The sequence below is a fragment of the Lycium ferocissimum genome, chromosome 2 (genome assembly GCF_029784015.1).
Source record: "Lycium ferocissimum isolate CSIRO_LF1 chromosome 2, AGI_CSIRO_Lferr_CH_V1, whole genome shotgun sequence".
NCBI lineage: Eukaryota > Viridiplantae > Streptophyta > Magnoliopsida > Solanales > Solanaceae > Lycium > Lycium ferocissimum.
In genome coordinates, this window is record NC_081343.1 from 41,824,032 (window position 1) to 41,847,162 (window position 23,131).

At 34.8% G+C, this 23,131-nt stretch overlaps 3 protein-coding genes across 7 annotated transcripts; 2 read left to right on the forward strand and 1 right to left on the reverse strand.

Annotated features, from left to right (window-relative positions):
* The first annotated feature begins 6,153 nt into the window (after nucleotides 1-6,153).
* On the forward strand, nucleotides 6,154-10,458 carry LOC132037952 (serine/threonine-protein kinase D6PKL1-like). Of its 4 annotated transcripts, none has more exons than XM_059428688.1 (4): nucleotides 6,164-6,297; nucleotides 6,595-6,682; nucleotides 7,361-8,496; nucleotides 9,386-10,458. In XM_059428688.1, the coding sequence occupies exons 3-4, from the start codon at nucleotides 7,388-7,390 to the stop codon at nucleotides 10,221-10,223; spliced, it is 1,947 nt and encodes a 648-aa protein (XP_059284671.1). In that variant the 5' UTR covers nucleotides 6,164-6,297; nucleotides 6,595-6,682; nucleotides 7,361-7,387; the 3' UTR covers nucleotides 10,224-10,458. The 4 variants fall into 4 exon arrangements, with proteins under 4 accessions (XP_059284657.1, XP_059284671.1, XP_059284663.1 ...); XM_059428680.1 differs by having other exon boundaries at nucleotides 6,176-6,297; nucleotides 6,613-6,682; XM_059428674.1 differs by lacking the exon at nucleotides 6,595-6,682 and having other exon boundaries at nucleotides 6,154-6,297.
* A 2,643-nt stretch (nucleotides 10,459-13,101) lies between these two features.
* Nucleotides 13,102-17,730, forward strand: LOC132037998 (altered inheritance of mitochondria protein 32-like). The gene is made up of 5 exons (XM_059428718.1): nucleotides 13,102-13,531; nucleotides 14,614-14,699; nucleotides 15,288-15,593; nucleotides 15,757-15,840; nucleotides 17,293-17,730. The coding sequence occupies exons 1-5, from the start codon at nucleotides 13,298-13,300 to the stop codon at nucleotides 17,600-17,602; spliced, it is 1,020 nt and encodes a 339-aa protein (XP_059284701.1). The 5' UTR covers nucleotides 13,102-13,297; the 3' UTR covers nucleotides 17,603-17,730.
* Nucleotides 17,731-18,587: 857 nt separating this feature from the next.
* LOC132037983 (U-box domain-containing protein 4) lies at nucleotides 18,588-20,428 on the reverse strand. Of its 2 annotated transcripts, none has more exons than XM_059428698.1 (3): nucleotides 19,893-20,428; nucleotides 19,320-19,764; nucleotides 18,588-19,089 (listed from the first exon to the last, which is right to left on the reverse strand). In XM_059428698.1, exons 1-3 carry the CDS (start codon nucleotides 20,151-20,153, stop codon nucleotides 18,761-18,763), a joined length of 1,035 nt encoding a protein of 344 aa, XP_059284681.1. In that variant the 5' UTR covers nucleotides 20,154-20,428; the 3' UTR covers nucleotides 18,588-18,760. The 2 variants fall into 2 exon arrangements, with proteins under 2 accessions (XP_059284681.1, XP_059284689.1); XM_059428706.1 differs by having other exon boundaries at nucleotides 19,320-19,771; nucleotides 19,939-20,413.
* Between the last annotated feature and the right edge of the window lie 2,703 nt (nucleotides 20,429-23,131).

The window sequence follows — 23,131 nt, forward strand, 5'->3', positions numbered from 1 at the left end:
ATGAAATATAACAACCACACATTAACAATATCATTCGTGCAAATATAAGAAATCATACTAACATCACCTTAACTTTTCAATAATCCCCAAACAATTTCCACTTCAATTTAAACCATTAAATCTTCATTTAACATCATAGAATCCACAACACAACAACCAAAATACTAAATAAAATTAGCTCATCATCCCCACCAAAACAGCCCCCCATACGGCTACCACATCAACACCGACAAACGAATTTATATCATTTATTTCTTCCGTTCTAATCCATTAAATCTTTAAATAAACTTGTTAACAATGAAAAGGAGCCTTCATATTACCTTAAGTAGGCAGCCACCACGTTATCACTCTCCTCCTTGGTTGATTTTTAGCTCAAATTGAAGACAACGCGACGTACGACACTTTTCTCTTCATGGGCTTCGGAATTCGGGGCTCGGATTTTGGTCAAAATTGGTTTTTCTTCTCCAAGGCTTTTTATCTATCTCTCTCCAGAATTTTCTGGTTGTTTCAGATCTTAAAATGAGGAGGGAAGGCCTGAAATATCACTTATATAACATGGGTCATGGGCCTAACCAGGTTGGGCCCGAGTTGGGCTAGCCCCTGGCGACCTTCAGTCTTAAAACGTACATATCTCCTTGTAGGCGTCACACAGGAACCCACGACCTATGGTTGGAAAGCTAATTCACTTATCTACAACTTATATTTCTTGGTATTTTTCCAAATTCCAAACTTATTATACCGTTTTTGCCTCTCGAAGTCGGGTCACGAAAACGTTTTCTTAAAAATATTCGTTTGGAGGACTTCCACTTTGATTCGGCTCAAGGGTCCTTCTTGAGTTGTGTTCAACTTTACATGTGTGCTTCATATAACTTGTCACATGTCCCAAAAAAAAATCTCGATGTGTGGGCCCCACCTCGGCTCGCAAATAATCCGACGTACGAAAATACGAGATACAACACTATCAACGTGAGTTTAAATTATGTAGCAACAACATGATTGTCAATTTTTCTTGAGGAAGCACGTGTCACGCTCATGCTCTAAAAATGCGGGGTATAACACCATACCTTCTAGGTGTAATGGCCACCATTATGTGTAGTAATGTCACACCTCCACTACCTCCTCATTGATCTCCCACACCCTCATAATCTTCCCCAACATTCTCAAGGATTAATGTCATTTTTATGATACATCCTTTGGTGTTCTCAATGTATTCCTATAAATAGCTAGATTGTATGTAATGGTTGTAGACTTGAACATACTTGGATGAATGAAAAAGCTCTCTTCTCTTGTCTCTCTTTATCTCTTTATTGTTTTTGCTTTCATCTTTTAATATATTGTACTAACTCTTTTAGGTTGATTTACAATAACAACAAATAATTTGAGAATGAGGGAGTATTCAATATAATTTTCGGATAAAGGCGCTGTCAATACTACAGATGCCAAGTTGCCAACATCCTTGTCACACCAAAAAAGGGAAAAAAATGCAATCTTGGTATCATGTTTTCAGTAATGCTTCACTAATTCATTGAACTGCTTCTCTCGTAAGGCCTACATAAGATTTCCTAATTGACAGACAGCTAAACTATGGATTGCAATGGAATGGATATAATGATTGATGCTTCTGCCGTAATCGAAGTCCATCTAATTTGCAAAACTTGCAAAATGAAGACAGTGTAACATGCAATTGAAAAGGGACGTACGTACTAGCATAGCCAGAAGAGGCTTTATGTTTTATGTTATTGTCAACTATAAATTTGAATTTAGAATATTTACTAATACGATCTTGACTTTGATGTACCTTTTTCATTTGTTTCTGTCAGTCGATCAACTAAATCTCAATTTCAAATAAGCTAAACGTTATTCTGTATTTATTTTGCTTTATTCGAGCCTATATATTCAGTATTGAAAGAATTATTAAAATTAAACCAATTTTATGTTGATGGTTAACTACTGTAACTTTTTGACTTTATTGATACTTTGAACAAGTTAATTGAATGCTTGAATGATACATTATAGGGTATATATATATATGCCTTAACCCCTTTTATGACCAAAAAAAGTAATACATTATATGCCTTAGGGATGTTTTCATGGTTTTGATTTGATTCCGTTTTCATCAACACCAAAATCAAATTAATTATATCGGTATATATCTAACAATTAAAGACACAATATCCATATGTTGATCTATGACTATCAAGTATCGAACAAATTGATTAACCTATTGTTTTTAAAAACATCTATATGTGAAATTTCATCGTGAAACGCAACAATTATCCACTTTTATAAATCAAACTACAATCTCACATGTATGTATATTTCAATTATGTGACCTAAATAACTAAAACGATAAATAGATCACTCCTAAATACTTCACTATATAAGAGTAAACACTCAAGAAAACATCATGAACACAACCTTTTAATGGCTCATATGTCCTCATATGCTTTTCTTTTTTAAAATTTGCTGCGTGAGGGACCGGAGTACGACATTACATTCATTAATCACAAGTAAAATACTTTCGATATCGTTTAATTAATGGATTGGAGATGCATGTATACATGCTGAATTTTCTCCTGCGTGAAATTAGTACCCAAGAAAAATTTGAACTTAACGAGTTAAAAGAAATATATAGTTGGTTTAATTCTATTTTATTTTCTAAAAATACCTAGCCAAACCAAATATCCTCAATTTTTTTTCAAATTGAAAATCAAACCAAACCAATCCAAGAAATATAAGTAGTTGTTTGGTTTAATTCAATTTTTTATTTTTCTTTAAGACCTCTAAGGATGTGTACGGTAGGGGTCTAGGGATGAAAACATTTTCTGTAAAGATTTTTCAATTTTCTCATGTTCGATTGATCAAAATTTTTGAAAAATATTTTCTTTAAGAAAGTAACTTGTTAAAAATGAGAAAAAATGACTTTCTAATAAAATTATGAAAACAAGCCCCACAAATGGCATTCCCCACCCCCCTCCACCCACAACCCCCTACTCACCGAGGATAACTTCTTTGCTAGCTAGCTACTAGCTAAAAGTGATACTATCTACAATTCTCCACCCACCTGCACCCGCCCACTACCCCACCTCCACCCATACCCCTATAGTATTTGTTTAGATTGAACACAAATGTTTTTAGGATAATATTATTTTATTTGCGTAGCGAATATAAGAAAATAAATAAGAAATCTCTTATTTTCTTAGACAACATTTCTCTTCGTACCGAACACGCTCTAAATCCTAATCATGCCTAGCAAAAAGCTAGTGGGAGTATATCAAATCCTACAGTAGAAGCAGAAAAGCGAAATTTGTGTGTATTTCCATATTTATAAAAGAAGATAATGGGGAGTATATGTACATGTTTTTTTTATGGCAAAGGGAAATTCCAGCAGGATTAATGCAAGGATAATGATGTTGATTGACAATTTGACATAATAAACATGTAAGGTTGATTGCAGACAGGGGTCCGTTGGCGTAGCACACACTGTCTCTTCTCTTTTCCAGCGCGTGACAGGGCATGCACCATGTCTTTAGATTTCCTACCGAACCATCAATTGCCTAATTAAAATTTTGAACTGTTATGGAAAAATACTTTTATAGGATAGTAATCCGTATCTAAGTTATTTGTAAATTTTATTTTTGCTTGTTCTAATATATATAATTGTCATATTTAATTTTCAATTAATTGAAAAAAGTATTTTGGTCTTTTTGTTATATTTAATTATTTATAGAATGATATTATTACCAAACATGAAGCAACAATACAAACATAACGTAACATAAAGTAATTAGATAGTGGAATGATTAATAATTATGATAAATATGTGAATATTCACTAATAAAGAGATCAAAAGTGAACAATTCAGTTTATTAAAAATTTAATATAACTAGTCAGATATTACAAAAATTAATATCAAGATTTATCAATAGTTGAGGGACCAATCATATTATTAACCCAACTTTTATTAACATGCAGATATATTTTAGGTTTGTAATGTGTCCTTTTATGTGCTCTTAGTTTTCTATTTGGACTAAGTACGTCAAAATATAAATAAGTGACGATAAAATTTGATAAGGCAAGACTTGTATGTACTCCGATATCACGTTTAATCGTGCCATAATCTCATTATTAGGTGGCGAAAAAAGAAAAGAAACTGTAGAAATAATACTCCATTTTTGAGGTCATGATGGACAAGAAGACATTAAGGTAAATATTCAATAATTATTCCACAATGATGCATGTATATAGGCGTGCTGCTTTTACGTTGACTTATGTTCTTATAGAATGAATATATGTCTAAGATAGATCAATTACTTGGTTTTTATTTTGTTTTTCTACATGTGCACGAATAGTTATGTACAACAGGATTAATTTGCCGTAATCAGAGATTAGTTTAATGACCGGAGAATATTGACCGGCGGTGCACATGCGACGGTCCTAGTAATTCACGTGCGTGCATGTGACACCTCCGCAATAGTAGTTAATATTTCAACTTAATTAATGGTGCCGCTCAATCCTGTAATTACATCTAGTGCAGTAAAAATTTACGGTAACCTAATACAACCATATTGCGTTAGTTTAATGTGATTATATATATATCATGTACACATCTTCTAAAAGACATTTAATAGTACTCCCTCCGTCTCAAAATAGTTATCGCCTATTTTATTTACACGCCCATTAAAAGGCATTTATAAGTGTAGCATTTTGACAATTTTAACCTCTTAACATATTTCATCATGTTCTCTCTCCTCAATAAATATTCCTTTTTTTGCGCGGATTGCCCTTCATTTGGGGTGGTCTTTAATTTTTGCCCTTCAAATTGGTGATCTTTAAGTATTGCCCCTTACCTAACACCCTGAGGTTGTGGGTTCGAACCTAGCTCAGTAAAAAAAAATAAAAAAATTCGTAAGGCAGAATTTTCGCTAGGCAGAGGTTGCAAATTTTGCAAATCTGCATGCAAATTCTGCCTATTTAGGCCTTAAGGCGAATTTACGCCGTACATGCAAATTGAAGAGCGGGAATTTAAAGACCACCATTTTGAGGGGTAAAAATTAAAGACCACCTCTAGCGAAGGGCAATCCTGCAAATTGCCCATAAATATTTATTCCATTAATGATGAACCCTCTTAAATGTTGGTATGTGAACTCAAAAAATCAGCCCATTAATGTTATTAATACTAGGGTAAAATGGAAAAAAGCTACTTAATTTTATCTTAGATAAATAAAACGACAAATATTCTGAGATGGAGGGAGTATCAGTTATCTCTTATTTAAATGTTTCACTTAATTGACACTATAATCAGAGGAATAAGACAATATCTTGAAAAAGGTAATAAATGATTCACATTTTTTAAAAATGTCAAATATTTTAAAACAAATTGGCCAAACGACTAATTAATACTCTCTCCGGATAAAAAAGATTGTCCACTTAGCCATTTGCACACTCTTTAAGAAAATACTAACTTCTAGACAAAAATAAGTAGTTCGACTAAACTGCCCTAATTAAATGTGTATTGAGATTTGATCACATAACACTTAAAAGGGGCAAATTTTAAAATATAAGGTTAATTTTTTCTTAATTTGATAAGTGCACTTATTTTGACCGAAGAAAAAAAAGGCTACGTGGACACTCTTTTTGATCCGGAGGAGTACCTTTTCTCTTTATGAAACAACTAATATTGGTTCACGGGTAATATAATGAATTTCGCGAAATTTTCGTCGGCTGTCCTTTTTTGGGACAATTACTATTTACTAAAAATTCTTGTTGAGCAAATGGAAAATGTTAGTATGGAAAAACGTTAGACCACAATCTAAATTTTTGTAAATTAATATTAGAAGATAATCTAATACGTATTTTATATGTAAAGTTGAGCAATATAGCAAACATTATACTCGAAACTAACATTGTCTGGGAAGGTAATTTTTAAAAATTATATTTATACAATTTTTAAAAATCTAAATAAAATTTAAGTGATGACCTAAAAAATAATTTTAAATCAACCTTCTATTCCAACTTAAATGGGAAAGTCCTGCAAGATTAACGACAACATGAATATAGTTCTCTATACGCTAATTAAAAATAAAATAAAAATAAAACTGAGTTTGAATAAAATGGAGTTTTAATAAAAATATTCATATAGTGTGTCGATGTAAGTTCCAGCCTTCTCTCTCACCTCTCTTCACTGTGATAAGTTACACTATACATATTTTTTTGTACTTTTGGATAAAGAAAGAAGGCTCTGTATACTGCTCTCAGTTCGGTATAAGTGTTTACAGAAACAAGAAAAGTTTAAAGGTAAAGCAGAAAAACAGTACAAGAATTATAGATTTTTCATTCTTTTTTTTTATATATAAATTTCTCTTAAAGGTGAAGACAGCTTTTCTCTAATAATTTGGCTTTACCTTTGCTTTGTTTCTCTGTCTTTTGCTTTGCTTCTGAGTTTTCTTTCATTTCATTCATACAACTTTCTCTTCTTTTCTTGTTTCTTTACTTTTCTTCTCCATTGTAATTTACTATTCAACTCAACTCACAAATTCAGCAGAGTTATATTACTTACAATCTTTCTTGTTTTTCGATCGGATCTGTAAAAAGAACTCAGAAAACAATACAGAAAAAGCAGTTCTTGAAAGGGTCTCTGTTTCAATCAGTAATGAAAGATTAGTCTCAGTTCTTTAATCAGGTAATTATCAAGAACTCCTTTTTCTCTTTCATATTATTTGTTTGTTTCTTTGTATCTGTTTTGATTTTTGTGGAGTTTATGTGGAAGAAGTTAAAGAAGGGAACTTTAGAACCATGCAAGAAGTTGTAAAGTTTTTGCCTTTTTTGGTGTATGTTCTTTCTTGGATTTAAGAAGTAAATGCATTTTCGTTTATTTTTTAGTCAATTGATTCTGTCTTGTGTAACTTAATTGATAATGTAATCATTCTTGCGAAAGATCTTTGATTACTGCTATCATGCAATTGGGTTGTTATGATGAAATCTCTTTAATTCTTAAGTTATCTCTGATTTTAAAGCATTGATTTACTTCTCTATTGATTGGAATGAAAATGAAATGGACCTGAATAGAGTGTAATAGTTAAAGTGTAGTGTTCATACAGATACAACTGAATCCAACTAGTTTTGTATCGAGACGTAGTTGATTGATTGATTAGTTAAAAGTTAAGTAGGTTTTGTTTGTTAGTTGAGGAGCTGTTGATGATATTGTACCTCTTATTTCTCCGCCAAAGATTCCTCCCGATTTGTTTGAGGATTTGGTGCTGCATTTTGAGGTCATGGAGCCAATTCTGGAATTATTACTCAAAAGAGAAACTTTGATCAAAATGGCTAATACTCTCATTTTTTTGTTGTACAATGGCAGCGTTTACTGTTTAGGTCAAAGAACATAATGGAGTCACTTGTTGAAGGAATCAGTTCCTTGCCAAGCAGTCACACTTCCTTCACTCCTATTAAGGGTAACACATCTTCGGGTTCCCGGACAAGTCGTCCTCCCCATCCTACATCAATGAGACAATCTAGATGTAAAGAGTTGTCCTTCGATCCAGTAGCTATTGGCCTTGGTCCAAAGCCAACTGATACCCCAACTGGTTCGGTGACTGCTTCTAAGTGTTCATATAAAACATCCAGTCATCGTATGAAAAGGGATGATGTCTCTGGCTCGAATAGACACTATTCTGAATCGACTAAAGGAAAAGAGTTTCAGGGATTAGAAATCACTCTTGATCAACCATCAAAAGAATCATTATTGGATCGGGTTTTAGCCTTTGAAACCAAATCATCTATCAAGGATCCACTTCATGATAACAAGAACAGCAGGGATTTTATGTCACATGCTGTTGCCAGAGCAGATGCTGACCTTTTAAATTGTCCTAGTCCTCAAAACAGCTTTTATACTGCCACGCAGTATACAGAAGCCAAACAAAGTTTCACAACTACAGAAGTCATCAGTGAATGTGCTAGCAGTATGGATAACAAGTCTGGTGAAAGTGGTGATGTTAGCAACTGCGATATCACTGAGAGCAGAAAAACGAGCTTCTACAGAGGCAGCACAGGTAGTGATATTAGTGACGAAAGCAGCTCTACTAGTTTCAGCAGTGCAATATATAAACCACATCAGGCAAATGATACAAAGTGGGATGCAATACAAGCTGTTAGATCTCTTGATGGAACACTGGGCTTCAACCACTTCAGACTTCTGAAGAGATTGGGAGGCGGCGACATAGGAAATGTTTTTCTAGCTGAGTTGATTGGGACGAGAGATTTTTTCGCCATGAAAGTGATGGACAATGCAGCTCTAGAGAGTCGAAAGAAAACTGTGAGAGCTCAGACAGAAAGAGAGATATTGCAGTCTCTGGATCATCCTTTTCTACCAACACTGTATTCACACTTTGAAACAGACAAATTTTCTTGCTTGGTGATGGAATTCTGCCCTGGAGGAGATTTGCATGCACTTCGGCAAAGACAGCCAGGAAAGTTTTTTCCTGAGCATGCTGCCAGGTTAGGCTAGTGTCTGAAATGCATAGTTGTTGATGTTGTAACTATTTTACTTAAATGTCCTTTCAACTGGAAGTATTTTATTTGTCCATACATATATTTAGGACATCCTTGATGTGATGATCAGGTTTCACGGACAATATGTTAGTTCTTGCTGCAATCTTAAGGATCAAAGCACATTACATTGATTTCATCTCTATCATATTTGATAGTTTTTAGCAATGTTAAAATATCTCTCTATTGGAAATTGCATCATGATGTAAGTGTCTCAAGTAACCCTGTAAAATATGAATTCGTTTTCATCTATTGCATAAGGGAGGTCCTTGATAAATAGTAGTAAGTCTAGAATATTATTTTTTAGCTACTTCTTTCACATCCAGTGGTCTTTCTGTTCATGCCACTATGCTTATCACCATTCATTTGAATTTAGTCCACTTGCATTTTAGATTCCATTCTGCTTGTTTGCTTTAACGTGAATTGAGTTAAAACAGATTGCTTATTTTATGTAGCTTTCTTCTCTTTTACTCAACATTGAGCTCAAATAATCCTTGTCTATTATCCATTTTGCACTTACTACATCTAGATTATATTATTTCCAATGTACATGTTAATTTTCATCAGTAAATCATTCGGTTAAGAAATGAAAACTGACTGGGGTAGGGTTTGTAATCTTTGTTATTAGCTCTGCTAGAGTATCATAGATAATGGAGTATTTTCTCAACTCAAGATTAGTTTATTCATCGAAGATTCAGAAATCCAGTCTTTGATCATTTTTGTAAAATGTGGTCAGTGTTTGTTGTTTTACATATCATGGACAAAATTTACAAGGATGCCCGTCCGTCTTGATCAGTGATGTTAACTTGCACTTGTTATCTTCTGTTTTGGAGTATAGGTTCTATGTAGCAGAAATTCTCCTTGCTCTAGAATACCTGCACATGCTTGGAATCATTTATAGAGACCTTAAACCAGAGAATGTTTTGGTTCGAGAAGATGGTCATATAATGCTGTCCGACTTTGACCTCTCCTTGAGGTGTGCTGTGAGTCCAACAATGGTTAAATCCTCAAATTCAACCTTAGAGTCGAAGACTTCATCATACTGTGTCCAGCCTGCTTGTATTGAGCCATCCTGTATCATCCAGCCTGCATGTTTTTCACCGCGTTTCCTAAAGCCCAAGAAAGGAAAGAAGGCGAAACAGAAGTCTGAGATGCACAATCAAGTGAGCCCCCTTCCAGAGCTCATGGCTGAACCGACAAATGCTCGATCCATGTCTTTTGTGGGGACACATGAGTACCTTGCTCCAGAAATCATTAAAGGCGAGGGACATGGTAGTGCAGTTGACTGGTGGACTTTCGGGATCTTTCTCTATGAGCTCTTGTTTGGGCAAACACCTTTTAAAGGAGCAGGCAACAGAGCCACCTTGTTTAATGTTGTGGGCCAGCCCCTGAGATTTCCTTCATCGCCTAGTGTTAGTTTTGCTGCAAGGGACTTGATAAGAGGTTTACTTGTGAAAGAGCCACAGCATCGCCTTGCATATAGGCGGGGGGCTACAGAAATAAAACAGCACCCTTTCTTTCAGAGCGTGAATTGGGCACTTATCCGATGTGCTAGTCCTCCAGATGTACCAAAGCCATTTGTGCTACATGATGGCCCTAGAGCACCACCAGCAACAGCGGGTCCAGGTGTTGATGTGAAACCAAATGATAATTATTTTGAGATTGATTTTTTCTGAGTAAACTCGTTTCTTGTCTGTTTAAGTCCATATCACTTTATATGAAGATCCCATAGGAAGAACATCAATTCATTGTCCCTTTTATGTGAAAATGTAAAGTGCATACAGCATGCTGTCCTGAAATGCAAATGCATAGGAATTGGATTACTGAAGGCCACATTTTCTCATATCTTCTTCATTTGTCAATGTTTAAGCTGATCCAACTCGACGAAATGACTTCTAGTTGTTGCCTACTTCTCTTGAGTCTGATCCATGAAGTTATTTTTCTTTTGGGTGTGAATGCCTAAGTATGATAATCTTGAAGGAGTGAAACGTGTGAAGCATGCAGCTTATAAAGGCGAGTTTTGCTGGTGGCCTTTTTTTTTTTTTTAAATGCTACTTAGTTGTCAAATTTGGCATTGAGCCTAACTCAGACCAATTAAGTTCATTTTTTTAAGACTTAACCGTTTAATAACTGTTTAATGTTATTAAGAGGTTGTTCAAAGATTTTAGGAAGATAGACTCTTCATCACCACTCTAATAACAACCACCACTACCCAACCATCGCCACCGCCAACCACCCCTAGTCACTACAACATCAACCACCTCCACCGTCATAACTATCACCACCACCAAAGTTGTATAAGTTTGTTACTATTAACACCATTGAAAGAACAGCGTGTAAATTTCCTGTAATATTAGTAGTTAGAATTCTTTCTACTAAAATACTGAGTTTTCAGAATATTAAATTGTCCTCCACCTAAAGTATCCTATACAAGTGAAAATAAATGTACTATCCATTAAGTAGAGAGTTGTGAAACCCTGAACTAGCGTTTAACAACTGGACTTCTAATCCCAAGAGGAGAAAATAGTCCTTCTATTTCGCTCACACCCACCATTCAGATTTAGAAAGTGGGGTATTTCACACCCACCATTCAAATTTAGAAAGTAGGTAGCTGGAATTTAGCCTCACAACACGCACCTTAATTTTTTATTTGTATTCCTGCTGATTGGCTCTTTATTCTCAAGGGACTAGGGCCCAGGACTTTATGAACAAAACTTTTTATCTTTTCTAGTTTCGATTTTCAATTTTTTGATCAGGTTAGAAATTTAAATATTTTCTTTTTGTGGAGAATTTTGATATTTTGAGATTTCAATTATTAATTTCAAGTTTTTTTTTTTTTCTATAAATCGGTTAACTGAAAAAACTGGAATTTAATTTTACAGGTAGACTTTTAAATTTCTCCTCCGCCAACTAACATACATGTGCGAAGTCGAAGACAATTGCAAGTTTTGCCCCTTCGAATGAGTTACGTCTTTAATTTTTGCCCTTTAAATGGGCTGGTCTTACTTTTTGGCAAACTTTAGCAATCGAACTTTGTGGGAAGGAATTATCAAAGTCTATCCGGGACGCAAGATACTTATTCTTCATAGAACAAAAGTCGTGGACTTTTGATAATTCCTTCACAAATATTATGATAAAAAAATATAAAACATGCATAACTTAAAAGCGAAATTAAAATTATGGACCCGCATACTAATTTATGTATCTTTAAGGATCTTGAGTCGGTTCGATAATCATTTTGACTTAACAAAAAAAGTCAAGCGAAATTTAAACTTGCCAAGGAATTTTTTTTTAAAATTTTATATATTTGAAAATTACGTGAAAATTAATATAAGATTTCATTTCTGAAAAGAAAATTTCACCCCAAACGAAGGGAAAAAAAAATGATTTCAATTATTAATTTCAAGTTTTTTTTTTTTCTATAAATCGGTTAACTGAAAAACTGGAATTTAATACAGGTGGACTTTTCATTTTCTCCTCCACGGCCCACTAACGTCATGTGCGAAGTTGAAGAAATTGCAAGTTTTGCCCCTTCGAATGAGTTACGTCTTTAATTTTTGCCCTTTAAATGGGCTGGTCTTAATTTTTTGTCCTTTAGCAATCAAACTTATATCTAGCGGGCATTATTCTTCAAGAACAAAAGTCACGTGGACCATAATTATGAAATATTATGATAAAAAAATATAAACTTATGCCCCGCGAAAAAAATTATTCCTTCCATCCTAATTTATGTAATACTTTTCGCTTTTCGAGAATCATTTTGACTTAACTTTAACCTTTTGAATTGATTAAACTGAAGGAATATTTTAAGACTAAAATTTATATATTTGAAAATTACGTGAAAATTAATATAAGTTGCATTTCTCATATCAATTGGGTGAAAAAATACATCTTAAAGTTCATATATTTTGAATCAGGAAAAGCGAAAAGTGTCACATAAATTTGACAGAAAAAACATCTGTTATGAGGGACAAAAATTACAAATAAGCAAGTAATTGCCCGATTCCTTCAAATAGATTGGTCTTTAGTTTTCCTTTAAAATCGAATTTGTGCCTAGCAAAGCATAAATTCTTTAAGGATGTTGACATAATCTGTGAATACTCCGTCTGTCCCATAATAAGTGTCACCTTAATCAAAATCACGCATATGAAGAAATCAATAATGCAATGTGAAATTTACCAAATTACTCCTATATAATAAAAACAAATTACTTTTACATTTTGATTAGAGCATGCATAAGAAGTAAATCTTTTGACATTGAGATTCCAACAATACCAAGTTGTTATGTGGCTTTTTTAATCATCATTTAGATGTTACTTTATTATCTAAGGGTAGAATTGAAAAAAATTAGCCATATTATGTCTTGAATTCCTAAGATGACACTTATTATGGGATAAATTTTTTTGATTAAAATGACACTTATTATGGGGCAGAGAGAGTGTTATATTGAGTAAGTTATTCTCTCCTACAGATAAGTTTGATTTTGAAAGGTAAAAATCAACTAGCACAAAATAGGGGAAAAGTGCAAATGACCCTGACCCAGCAAAGTTCCAAGCGAACCCGCTACCTTTTGTCCAATTAGTCCAAAAAGAAATTGTTCCCTTTTGAGTGCTTTAACCTAAGACCAAATCATTAGCCCATTGGCCATTACTCGTCAAAATTTCCTATTTAATACTCCAATTGGCTCATTCTCTCCACGTTCCCATTTTACTCTCTCCCTCTCTCTCTTTGCAAATCCTAACAAACAGCTATGGCCGGAAACTCAGAAGAAATCGTCTCTGACGACGTTAAGTTTGGATTTCAACGTTCAGAGATGTACGAACTTAAGCTTTCTGGTACTGCTACTATCTACGATCGACACGTGTTCCTTTGCTACAAATCACACGAAACTTGGCCTTCTCATGTTAAATCCTCCGATTCCGATCCATTTCCGAAACTATTCGCTGCTACTCTTAAAGCCCGCAAAGATGATATTAAACTCGAGGTTAGTGGTTTTTAAACTGATTATTACTTAAGTCAACTGTATTAGTTAAGAACTTTGTTTCTATTGGATTTAGTTTCTTATTCAGAAATTAGCATATCGTTTTTATTTTTTGGATCTAGTATGGATAGTAGTTCAGAGATAATGGTCAAAAACATATCTGAACTAGCACTTCTTCGTGAGTTTCCTACGTGAAATATCATGTGTGCGAGTTTCTTCCTGAACTATCACCAACTCTCTATCAGCTATCAGGTGTCTTTAGTTTCCTACCTGAACTATCACCAACTATTTATCCAAACACATCTCAACTATCAGTTGTTTCCTTTTCCTACCTGAATTCGCACGCCTGATTGTTCAGGTAGGAAACTCAGGAAAAAGCGATATTACAGGTGTGTTTTTGACCATTAACTCTAGTAGTTTTGATATATTGTGATCTAGTAAAGAGAACATTAGTGAACATTTGTCTATTACGGAAACTATACACGTTTGTGAGTTCTCAAAAAGGTGTATAAAATAATGAAATATGTGTCGTATAATTGTAAGAATTTTTACACGAAATTCTCAAAACTTAATAGGCATAATAATACATAGATAGACACTTAAATTTGTCCTCTACTGTCAGATGAACACTCCAACTAACAAAATGATCATCTAGACACCTCAACTCGACTCTATTTGTTAGTTGAACACTCCAACTTACAAAATGATCATCTAGACATGTCGAAAATTTATGTGCCATATCAACGTCGGGTGTCTAGGAGATACAGTCGGGATGAGTTGAGGTGTCTAGATGTGCATTCTCAAGTTGGAGTGTTTAGTTGCCAGTTGAGGCCAAATTAAGGTGTCTATCTATGTATTATGCCAACTTAAAAACAAAATATAAGGATTCTAGCTGGTCGATTAGAAAGCAATTAGTAGGTTTCCGTTGTTATCTTTTCTAACGTGTATTGGACAAATTCAGTACATAATATAAGAATTCTACTTCGATGATCAATTAGAATGCTGTAACTAGTTTTATGATTATAGCATTGCAAGTGTATTATTGAGTTTAATGCGTTTATTGGCTTGGTGACTATTTGTGGTAGACTGTTTTGACCATTTGCGAAGTACGTGAAGACATTGGACTATCAGATGGAGATGTTTTGATTTTCCCTGAAATGATCAAATACAGGTAGATATCGACATTCTTCTATAGGCTTTTTCTTTTGTTTTGTTTGTTTTATGCGAGCTGTAGAAAACTACCTATCGAAAAACATTAAGCTTGCAGAAACCTCTTCCCACTTCAGTATTCTGTGTGTAGTAGTGATGAAATAAACATCGTGAATCTTCACAACCTTATGTTATTTCAGAAGCAATTAGTCTTATATGATTAAAATTTCAATACCACACTAATTTACTCTTCTATATCAAATTATTTTTGGTACTTTCTGCATCCCGAGATTCAGGCCAAGTGAACTTTGGCCAATATTTAAGAATGTAATTTTTCATATGAGAACTGTAATGTGTAGTATTTTCCGAATAGTTTCTGAATATATGTTTTTAACTTAAAATAAATTAAGTAATGTAGTTTGATTTATTTGCAAAAAGTTAGTCAAATTGATTCTCGTATAGCAAAAAGTTACAAATAAGTTGGGACTAAGGGTTACCTTTTCTGTTACCTCTTGATTTTGTTGCAAGGCATTTGACCTAACCATTGTATGCATCTCCAATCATTACCTTACCTTTGAGCTTGACTTTATTGCTGGTTCTTTTAATCAAGGAATTTGAAGGAGTCAGATGTTGATGCTTTTGTTGAGGATGTGCTTGTGAATGGCAAGCCTTGGACTTCTGGACCACAGGAGCCACTAAGTGGTTCTTATGTATTTGTCTGTTCCCACAATAATCGAGATCGAAGGTGTGGTGTATGTGGACCAATTCTGATTGAAGAATTCGGAAAGGCGATTGAGTCCAAGGACTTGAAAAGCGAAGTTTACGTGACAGCTTGTTCACATGTTGGAGGCCACAAGTATGCTGGTAATGTGATAATATTCAGTACTGATAAAGATGGGAAAATTGCTGGGCATTGGTAAGACCTAACTTTATACTTATGGAAAGGTGTTCTTTTAGTTTTCATTAGTTTCTTGACCAGCTCATTAGTATGTGGCATTTTAAATGGATCAAAGTAGAGAAGCTCCTCATTAGACTCTGTATTACAGATATCTTATATGTGGTCCATTGTCATAATGCAGGTATGGCTACGTTACCCCAGATGATGTACCTCTTTTGCTTGACGAGCATATCGGAGAGGGAAAAGTCATTGACCGACTTTGGAGGTTTGTATTCTGTGTGCTTTACTTATGTTTCTCATTTGCATGATTTGGGAGTTGTTCTTATATTTGTTATAATTTCTTCGTTCAGCCAACTCGCCAATGTTGTACATGGTAAAGTGCTAAGAAGATGTACATTTTACTCTTCTTTGGGTTTTCTCGATGTAACGATGATCAGGAATTAAGCGGGCTTTTGCCAAAAGAGTCTGATCTGGACATTACTTTTAATGATCGATCATCTCACACATGCTAACTCGTTCGGGTAACCTGGTTTAGACATTTAGGGGTATTGGTTGTACAATGATTATTTTCTTAATCCTCAAACCAAATCTTGGAATCATTTTTTCCTAATCCCTCCAACCAAACGATCCTCAAAGCATGAAATAGAGAATATAGACTATGTGTTAACTCGGTACTTTTTTAGATGTAATTGAATTTCTATTGCTCGTAGATGTGACAAATTTGGTTCAGTCCATTTTTCTTTCTGAGTGAGCAGTGGATGCTTTTCTCAGGTGTAGGTTGGCGTGGTAAAAATAGTAGTGTCCCCCTTATACTATGGTTATGATCCTTATAAAAGAAAAAGAAATGATTTAGTCATTCTCTTACTCTTATTAGGAAATTCATCTCATTATTAATATCATGTATGTTCAATGAAATGCGCCCGTAGGCTGCACAGGCAACCTTGTCGATTGATAGATATGCATACAAGTTTGTTCAGACACCACCTGTTAAAATAAAGGATGCATAAATGCATATGCATATACACAGACTCATCATGTTTTTTGAAACCCTATATAAGACCTACCTCTTCTAGAGTATCTTTTTGCAGTTTCCTTAACAAAATCAGTCACCACTCACCAGCACGTAATCTTGAACTTAGCCGAACTCAATTGCGTTATCTGCACCAAAGTCAAAAATAGCTCAATATTTGGCATCTCTAATAGAAACTTCGTAAGTGATTACAAGATAATGTTGTACAATTGCCTCGTTTGCTCCTGTTGCCAAATTTTGCATAAAAGGAAATAAGAATAAAATTTAGTCCATTTTGTTTTTCCATGCTTGATCTGTTGATCATGAGCTTTGCTTGTAAAAAGATTTAATGGTTGTATGGATCTTTGCTCTTGTTATTTGGATCTATTGTCTTTTCTCTGTTGCTTTTTTGTTGGTGATGGATGCCTATTCTCAGCATTCATTTTGAAGACGGGCATGGGTGTGTTTGTGTATGGTTTAGAAAAGTTAGATTAGTTTTTCTGCTAGCTGTGTGATAGAGCGTGAAACGTGATGTATTTCCAATTACAGAATAGTGAATTTCTGGCATTTTAAAACTTCTAGTTTGATATCTCTCTGAGTTTTAGTTGCAGGCAATTTGTTTAGCAGTTATGAAGTTAAATATGTTTGCTCTTTTTCTCATATTATTGGGAGTACAGTTGTGATACACTTTACCCTGGTTAACTTTAGGGGCCAAATGGGACTGCGTGCTGAGATAACTGATAAGGTGAATGAGCAAGTTCCCAATGGAACCATTGTGGACCAAAAAGAACAAGCGCCTGCAGAAACTGCTAGTCAGGGATGTTGTCAAGGTGCTACAGGAGTTTCTTGTTGTAGAGACGCGACTCCTGAGGAGAAAGAGGTAGAGGAGAAGGGGCAGGGAAGACTTCCAAGCTGCTTCAGAAAATGGGATAAGCCTGAAGTTTTGACAGCCATCGGCGTGGTAGGGGCAGTGGCTTTTGTTGCTGTTGCTTATGGATTTTACAAGAAGTCACACTGAAATGTCTTCACAAAAGTGTATGCATCCAGAGGTTCCAGACATCGTCTGTTTTAAAGAGTAATGATGTAACTCTAAACCATGACATTTGCTACGTGTTAGGTCTGAATTTTTCTAAGGGAGCAAAACGTGTCCAACTGTGGAGATGAGCTCCTCTTGTTCTCTTCAAGTGAGCAACCTAAGAAGGCCACTTAGTTACACAGCTGTTACTTACTATAGATACCTGCAAGTTTAGTCTATACTCTACAAAGATAATTTAAATTCCAGGTGTGCCGATCTTGCTTCCTGGTGGTTTTGGTTAAAGATGAATAATAAGATCAGCGTGGGTTTTTGTATGTCATATATGCTCTGGGGATGTTGCATGACTTGTTGAAAAAGTTTGTGGAAGTTGAAGTTGCTCTAGACATGAATTTCACTTGACTATTACTTGTCATTTGACGCATTCCTCAATCTAATATTTCAACACTAAACTTCAATATTTGCAGATATTGAAATATTATTTTATACCCAAAACAAACTTTTACAGCTGGAAACAGTTGTGCTGGCCGTAGGCTAGTAATGGGGCAATGTTTACTTTCTCCTGTGAAAGAGAGTGATTGTCATCTGGGGGATTTGTAAATGCAAGTGCATAATAGCTCTGTTTCGAGATTACATGGCACTCGAGTCCTAGTTTCTACAAATAATAGTCTCTAGATGTGTCTGTGTGTGTGTGTGTGTGTGTGTTTAAATTAACTATTTGTTATTCAGTTTAACATGAATATATTTTTCTCTTCATTTCTGTCCTTTAAGAAGTTTTGAAATAATTATGGAGTGGGTGTTCTCACTTACCAAATATGGAAAATAACCCACTCCTCTGTTCTACTTTTTTCTCCTCCTATTTTCCTCTTTTCGCCCCCAACCAAACATTTTTTAGCTAAAAAGAAAAGGAAATGAAAAATAATGAGCTGAAAAGATAAGAAATGGAGTTTCCTTTGTCATAGTTTAGTGTTGGATAAAATGATACCATGCCAAGAAACTAATCTAAAGCCCAAGTTTATGTACAAATATTATGATAAAATATATCATACAAGATTGGTCATGGTCCCCCCTTCCAAAACTCTGAAAGAAAATGAATTTTATTGCAACTATCAACACAACTAGAACGTCAATCCCATGAAAATGTCATGTTCTAAGTTTTGAAATCATTTCCTCCAAAACAGCTACTGACATCCCTGCTGTCTCTCCTACTCCTTGCTCAATCTGTCTCATAATCTGTTCCATTAACACAATATTCTTCGGCTGTTCAGTCGTTTGGCTGCAATTTGAACAGTCTCTTAGAAGCAAAACCAGTCTTTTAGCATTGTCTCTGGCTCTCTTTGTCCCATCAACGCTCAACTGAAGTAGCGCCGCCATCGCCCCTTCCCTTAAGATCATCCCTCTGTATCTGTCTCTGCAGCTATCACATACTTGGAGTAGAATAGCCACTGCATGTTCTTTACATTGTCTTGAACCTATTGATAGGGTCACACAATTCAACATGGTATTAGGGCAGACAAGAGGTCGTAGGTTCAAATAATAATGCCACTTGAAAAATCATAAAATATTTTCATGTGTTTGACATCTGAAAAAAAAATCAGACCTATAGGTGAAGGGACGTGTTGAGACATAATACAATCAATTAACTAAAAGTACACTCTCTCTAACAGCTTAAACTTTTAAATGATATGGTCAAGCAATTAACCTTCCTCCATGGCCTCCACCAAACACTGGATTGCTCCCGCTGTTCCTGCGGCTTCCTCTAGTGCAATTCTTGATGAAGAAACAAGATTCTCCAACAACGCCACAGCTTTTTCCGTCACCAACTCTGGGGCGAGGTTGATTAGCCCGAGCGAGGTAGCTACCCCACCATATGAAACAATGGAAGGGATGACCTGATGGCAAGTTGAAAGATTGTGAAGTGTTGACAAGATGTCCAAATTAGCCTGCAAGCTCATGCTGTTGTTGGATTGTGAATTCAACAATTCAAGTAGAAGTGAGATAGCCCCAGACGCGGCAATTGCCAGCTTATTTGAAGCACAAGAAGAGAGGGTCAAGAGAGATGCTACTCCTAGCTCTACTAAGAATCTGTTTTCGCATTGAAGCACATCTAATAACACTGCTATAGCCCCTGATTTTGCTATGAGTATCTTGTTCCTGCAAGATGCACACGTATTTGTTAAAAAATGTGAACAAAATTTCATGGCATGTTTGGTACAGCGAAAGTCATTTTTAGTGGAAAATGTTCTCCACGAAAACCAATTTTCTTGAAAATGACTTCTGTCGTAACAGACAGTTGAATGAAGTATGCGCATGGGGCCAACCTTTCACTGCGAAATGCTATACTAAGCAGAGCAAAAAGTGCAGCTTCAATGGCTTCATAATCACTAGTACTCAGCATCAAAATCAATGGAGGAACTATGCCTTTTTGGGCGATGTTGTGCCTTTGCTTGGTGGAAAATTGAGCAAGTTGTCTTGCAGCAAGGAGCTGTGCTTGTCTATCACCAAAGAGGAGAGCTTCCACCACCATTTCTTCCATGGCTGGGAAACCCCCTCTGCCTCTTTAGTCACACTTGTTTGTTTATCAATATTTTCTTTCTTTCTATGTATAGTGGTAGTATATGGTTTGCTTCAAGAGTATGTAAGATGTATGCCTTTTCAAGATTCTCCTTTTGATCTATAGTTCTTGATTGCAAGCAACTGAACTATTCCCTTTTCAGCTCTTCTTTTTTGCTCGACTATCTTAGGTGGAAATACCTTGTCTTGAATCTTTAACTTCCCTCTGATGGAAGTAACTGCCGTCAGCTTTATCCCCTAGTTAACTTATTATCAAGAGATCCCCATGTCAATATTCTAACAATATGGACCATCAAATTAAAGCTGTGATGGAGTGGTAAATATTCCTCCATCTTTAACAATAGGTTTCGTGTTTAAGTCCTAGGTATGGAGCCACCTTTGATAAGTAGCGCTTTACCTTCCATAGTGGACTTCTTGGCACGAATCTAGATTAGTCAGGCCGCAAAGCGAGTATCTGACATTGAATGGAAAACTAAAAAAACCAATATGTGCAAAATATAAGGTATCTTTGATGTATGATGACTTCAGACTTCAAGATTTTAATCTATATCAGGTGAATGTGCTTGAAGCACAATATCCATGTAAATAGCTTTCAATTGTTCTGCTGGCTACATATTAATATGAGAAAGAAGGCAGTAATGTTGATTTGGTTTGCCTTGTAAGTGGAACATTATACAATCAGCAACAGAAGAATCAAAGGAAAGCAGCCGTTATCCATTCTGTTTTTGAGGAAATTAAAATATCTTTGCTTTTTTCCTTTTGCCTCTATACGGCATATCCGCCGCAAACTTTACCGAAATCAATGCTTGCCACTGATCTCTTTGCTTTATAGCTTTTTGACCGATACACAATTAATTTTCACTTAATTAGACGACATGTTTTATATGATTCAACTTAGTATAAAAGTAGTCATAGGACGTACTACAAGTCTAATCATCACTTATCAAAACTAGCAAATGAAGGAACATGTTACTGACAAAACATTAAATTAATCGTATTAAAGTTTAAAGGTATCTACTATTCAACACTACTAGCTTTTGGATAGTAATACTCATTAACAATGGGTAGACTGAGAATCTCGAAAGACAACCACCACCAAAAGAAGGAACTGAGATATATCCAAAATGTGGTCGATTGCATAAGTTTCCCATTTAAGGATCTTGTTTTACACCTAAAATAATCTTCGAGGGATAATCCCAGAAGTGGGGTTGAGATGGTCTTTTTGCAGGTTGTTAGTTGTGTCATAGATAATACTAATATCACAGTTATATTTTGTTTGAGTTGATGCAGTAATTTTAGTGTAATAAAGTGACAGTTGAGTGGCCATTCATGAAACTAACTCGTCATCATGATCCGTTACTGCAATTTGGGTACAGTAGCAGAATGAGCAGGGTTAATTATACCTCAACATATTTTTAAAATCATTCACAAGTTTTCTGCACACACCCATTATTAGCTTATGCCTAAGTCCTAACTATAATCGGTCATGCGTTATAACGTCAAAATTAGGACCTAGCGCAGCCTTGCTCTTTCATTTTCACTACCACGTGGATGGAATCATATCTGGGTTATATTTATCATAGGAACAAATTTATTAACATGACATAGTACCACCAGGGGCGGAAGGAGGAAGGGCCAAGGGGTTCATCCAAACTCCTTTCGGTGGAAAATTACGATGTTTATACATGATTAAAATTATTTTTTATGTATATATAGTAGGCGTTGAACCTCCTTTAGCTTCTTCGTGCATTTACTCTTTCATATTTTGAACCCTCTTAGTGAAAATCTTGGCTCCGTCACTAAGTACCATCCTCCACATGACCATCTCTCTATCACTTGGTCTTACAAACATTTTTTTCCTACTCAATTGCAAATGAGGATTCTCACCGAACATATGTCAGGATCATCTCTTGAGTTTCGAGTTTAGCCCAAATTCGGCTTGACTAATTGAACAGATGACAGCTAAATCGAACCCTGAACTATAGCTTCACTCTATAACCAAAAAATGATAGAGTCGACATTGAGGTGCCAAAAGATTTCCATTGAGACAGAGATAATGTTTGGATAACTTGTATTGCATTGCATTGTTATGTGAATAAACTTTTTGAATAAATTGAATGTTTGTTGTGGTTTAATAAAATTCTTATAGTTTGATTTGATCGTATCGTATTGTATAATATATAATAAATACGTTTACTAAAATATTTCTAGTTGTTTAAAATATTATATTTCTCAACACTTGGTCACGGAAATCATGAACAAGTAATCATGATAAGTAATTAATGCACATAAGTGAAAAAGAAAAAAAAAAGTATTGGCTAAGTACATCACGATTTCATAAGAAATTAGGAAAAGAAATACATGTAATTTCTACAACGAGAAAGATGTGTTAGAGGTGTCTACGGCAGATGAGAAGCAAGAATGTATATAGGATGGAGTTAAATTGGAAAATAGAGTAAAGAGTTAATTAAGATTGACAAATAACGGGTTAGAGAAATAAATTGATGATCTTACCACATCAAATCTCATTTATTACGTAAAATAGATCTTTCTATTGCTACTAATTAACGATAATAATAATATAATGCAAAAAAATCTAAATAACAGTTAAAATAAATATTATATTTAAAAATCCATACAATGGATAACAGTAACAGCAATCGCTGTATGTCTTTTTTCTCGGTCAAATATCAACTACTCTATGTAAATAGTATATACACAGCATATGTCATGTTGCATCTTTTAGACTACTAAAGTATTTGTCAACATACCTTGTTAAAATGATGAGACTAAGATGGCAAGTCACAAAGATTTTGGTTCAATTATCTTAGACAGTAAGACAATTTTATATCTACTCATGATTGACCTGTTTTATCTATATATATGGTAATTTGTGATTGTTAATTTTATTATTGATAAACTCTATTACTCTTATAAAAC

What these genes read in the sequence shown, in the direction of transcription:
- LOC132037952 (XM_059428674.1), top strand. Translation starts at nt 7,388, where the DNA reads ATGGAGTCACTTGTTGAAGGAATCAGTTCCTTGCCAAGCAGTCACACT. An exon ending in TTTCCTGAGCATGCTGCCAG is followed by an intron (nt 8,497 to 9,385) that starts GTTAGGCTAGTG and finishes TTTGGAGTATAG; the next exon opens with GTTCTATGTAGCAGAAATTC.
- LOC132037998 (XM_059428718.1), top strand. Translation starts at nt 13,298, where the DNA reads ATGGCCGGAAACTCAGAAGAAATCGTCTCTGACGACGTTAAGTTTGGA. An exon ending in GGGAAAATTGCTGGGCATTG is followed by an intron (nt 15,594 to 15,756) that starts GTAAGACCTAAC and finishes GTCATAATGCAG; the next exon opens with GTATGGCTACGTTACCCCAG. An exon ending in GTCATTGACCGACTTTGGAG is followed by an intron (nt 15,841 to 17,292) that starts GTTTGTATTCTG and finishes GGTTAACTTTAG; the next exon opens with GGGCCAAATGGGACTGCGTG.
- LOC132037983 (XM_059428698.1), bottom strand. Translation starts at nt 20,153, where the DNA reads ATGGAAGAAATGGTGGTGGAAGCTCTCCTCTTTGGTGATAGACAAGCA. An exon ending in AACTGTCTGTTACGACAGAA is followed by an intron (nt 19,765 to 19,892) that starts GTCATTTTCAAG and finishes TGCAGGAACAAG; the next exon opens with ATACTCATAGCAAAATCAGG. An exon ending in GGTGGAGGCCATGGAGGAAG is followed by an intron (nt 19,090 to 19,319) that starts GTTAATTGCTTG and finishes CCCTATCAATAG; the next exon opens with GTTCAAGACAATGTAAAGAA.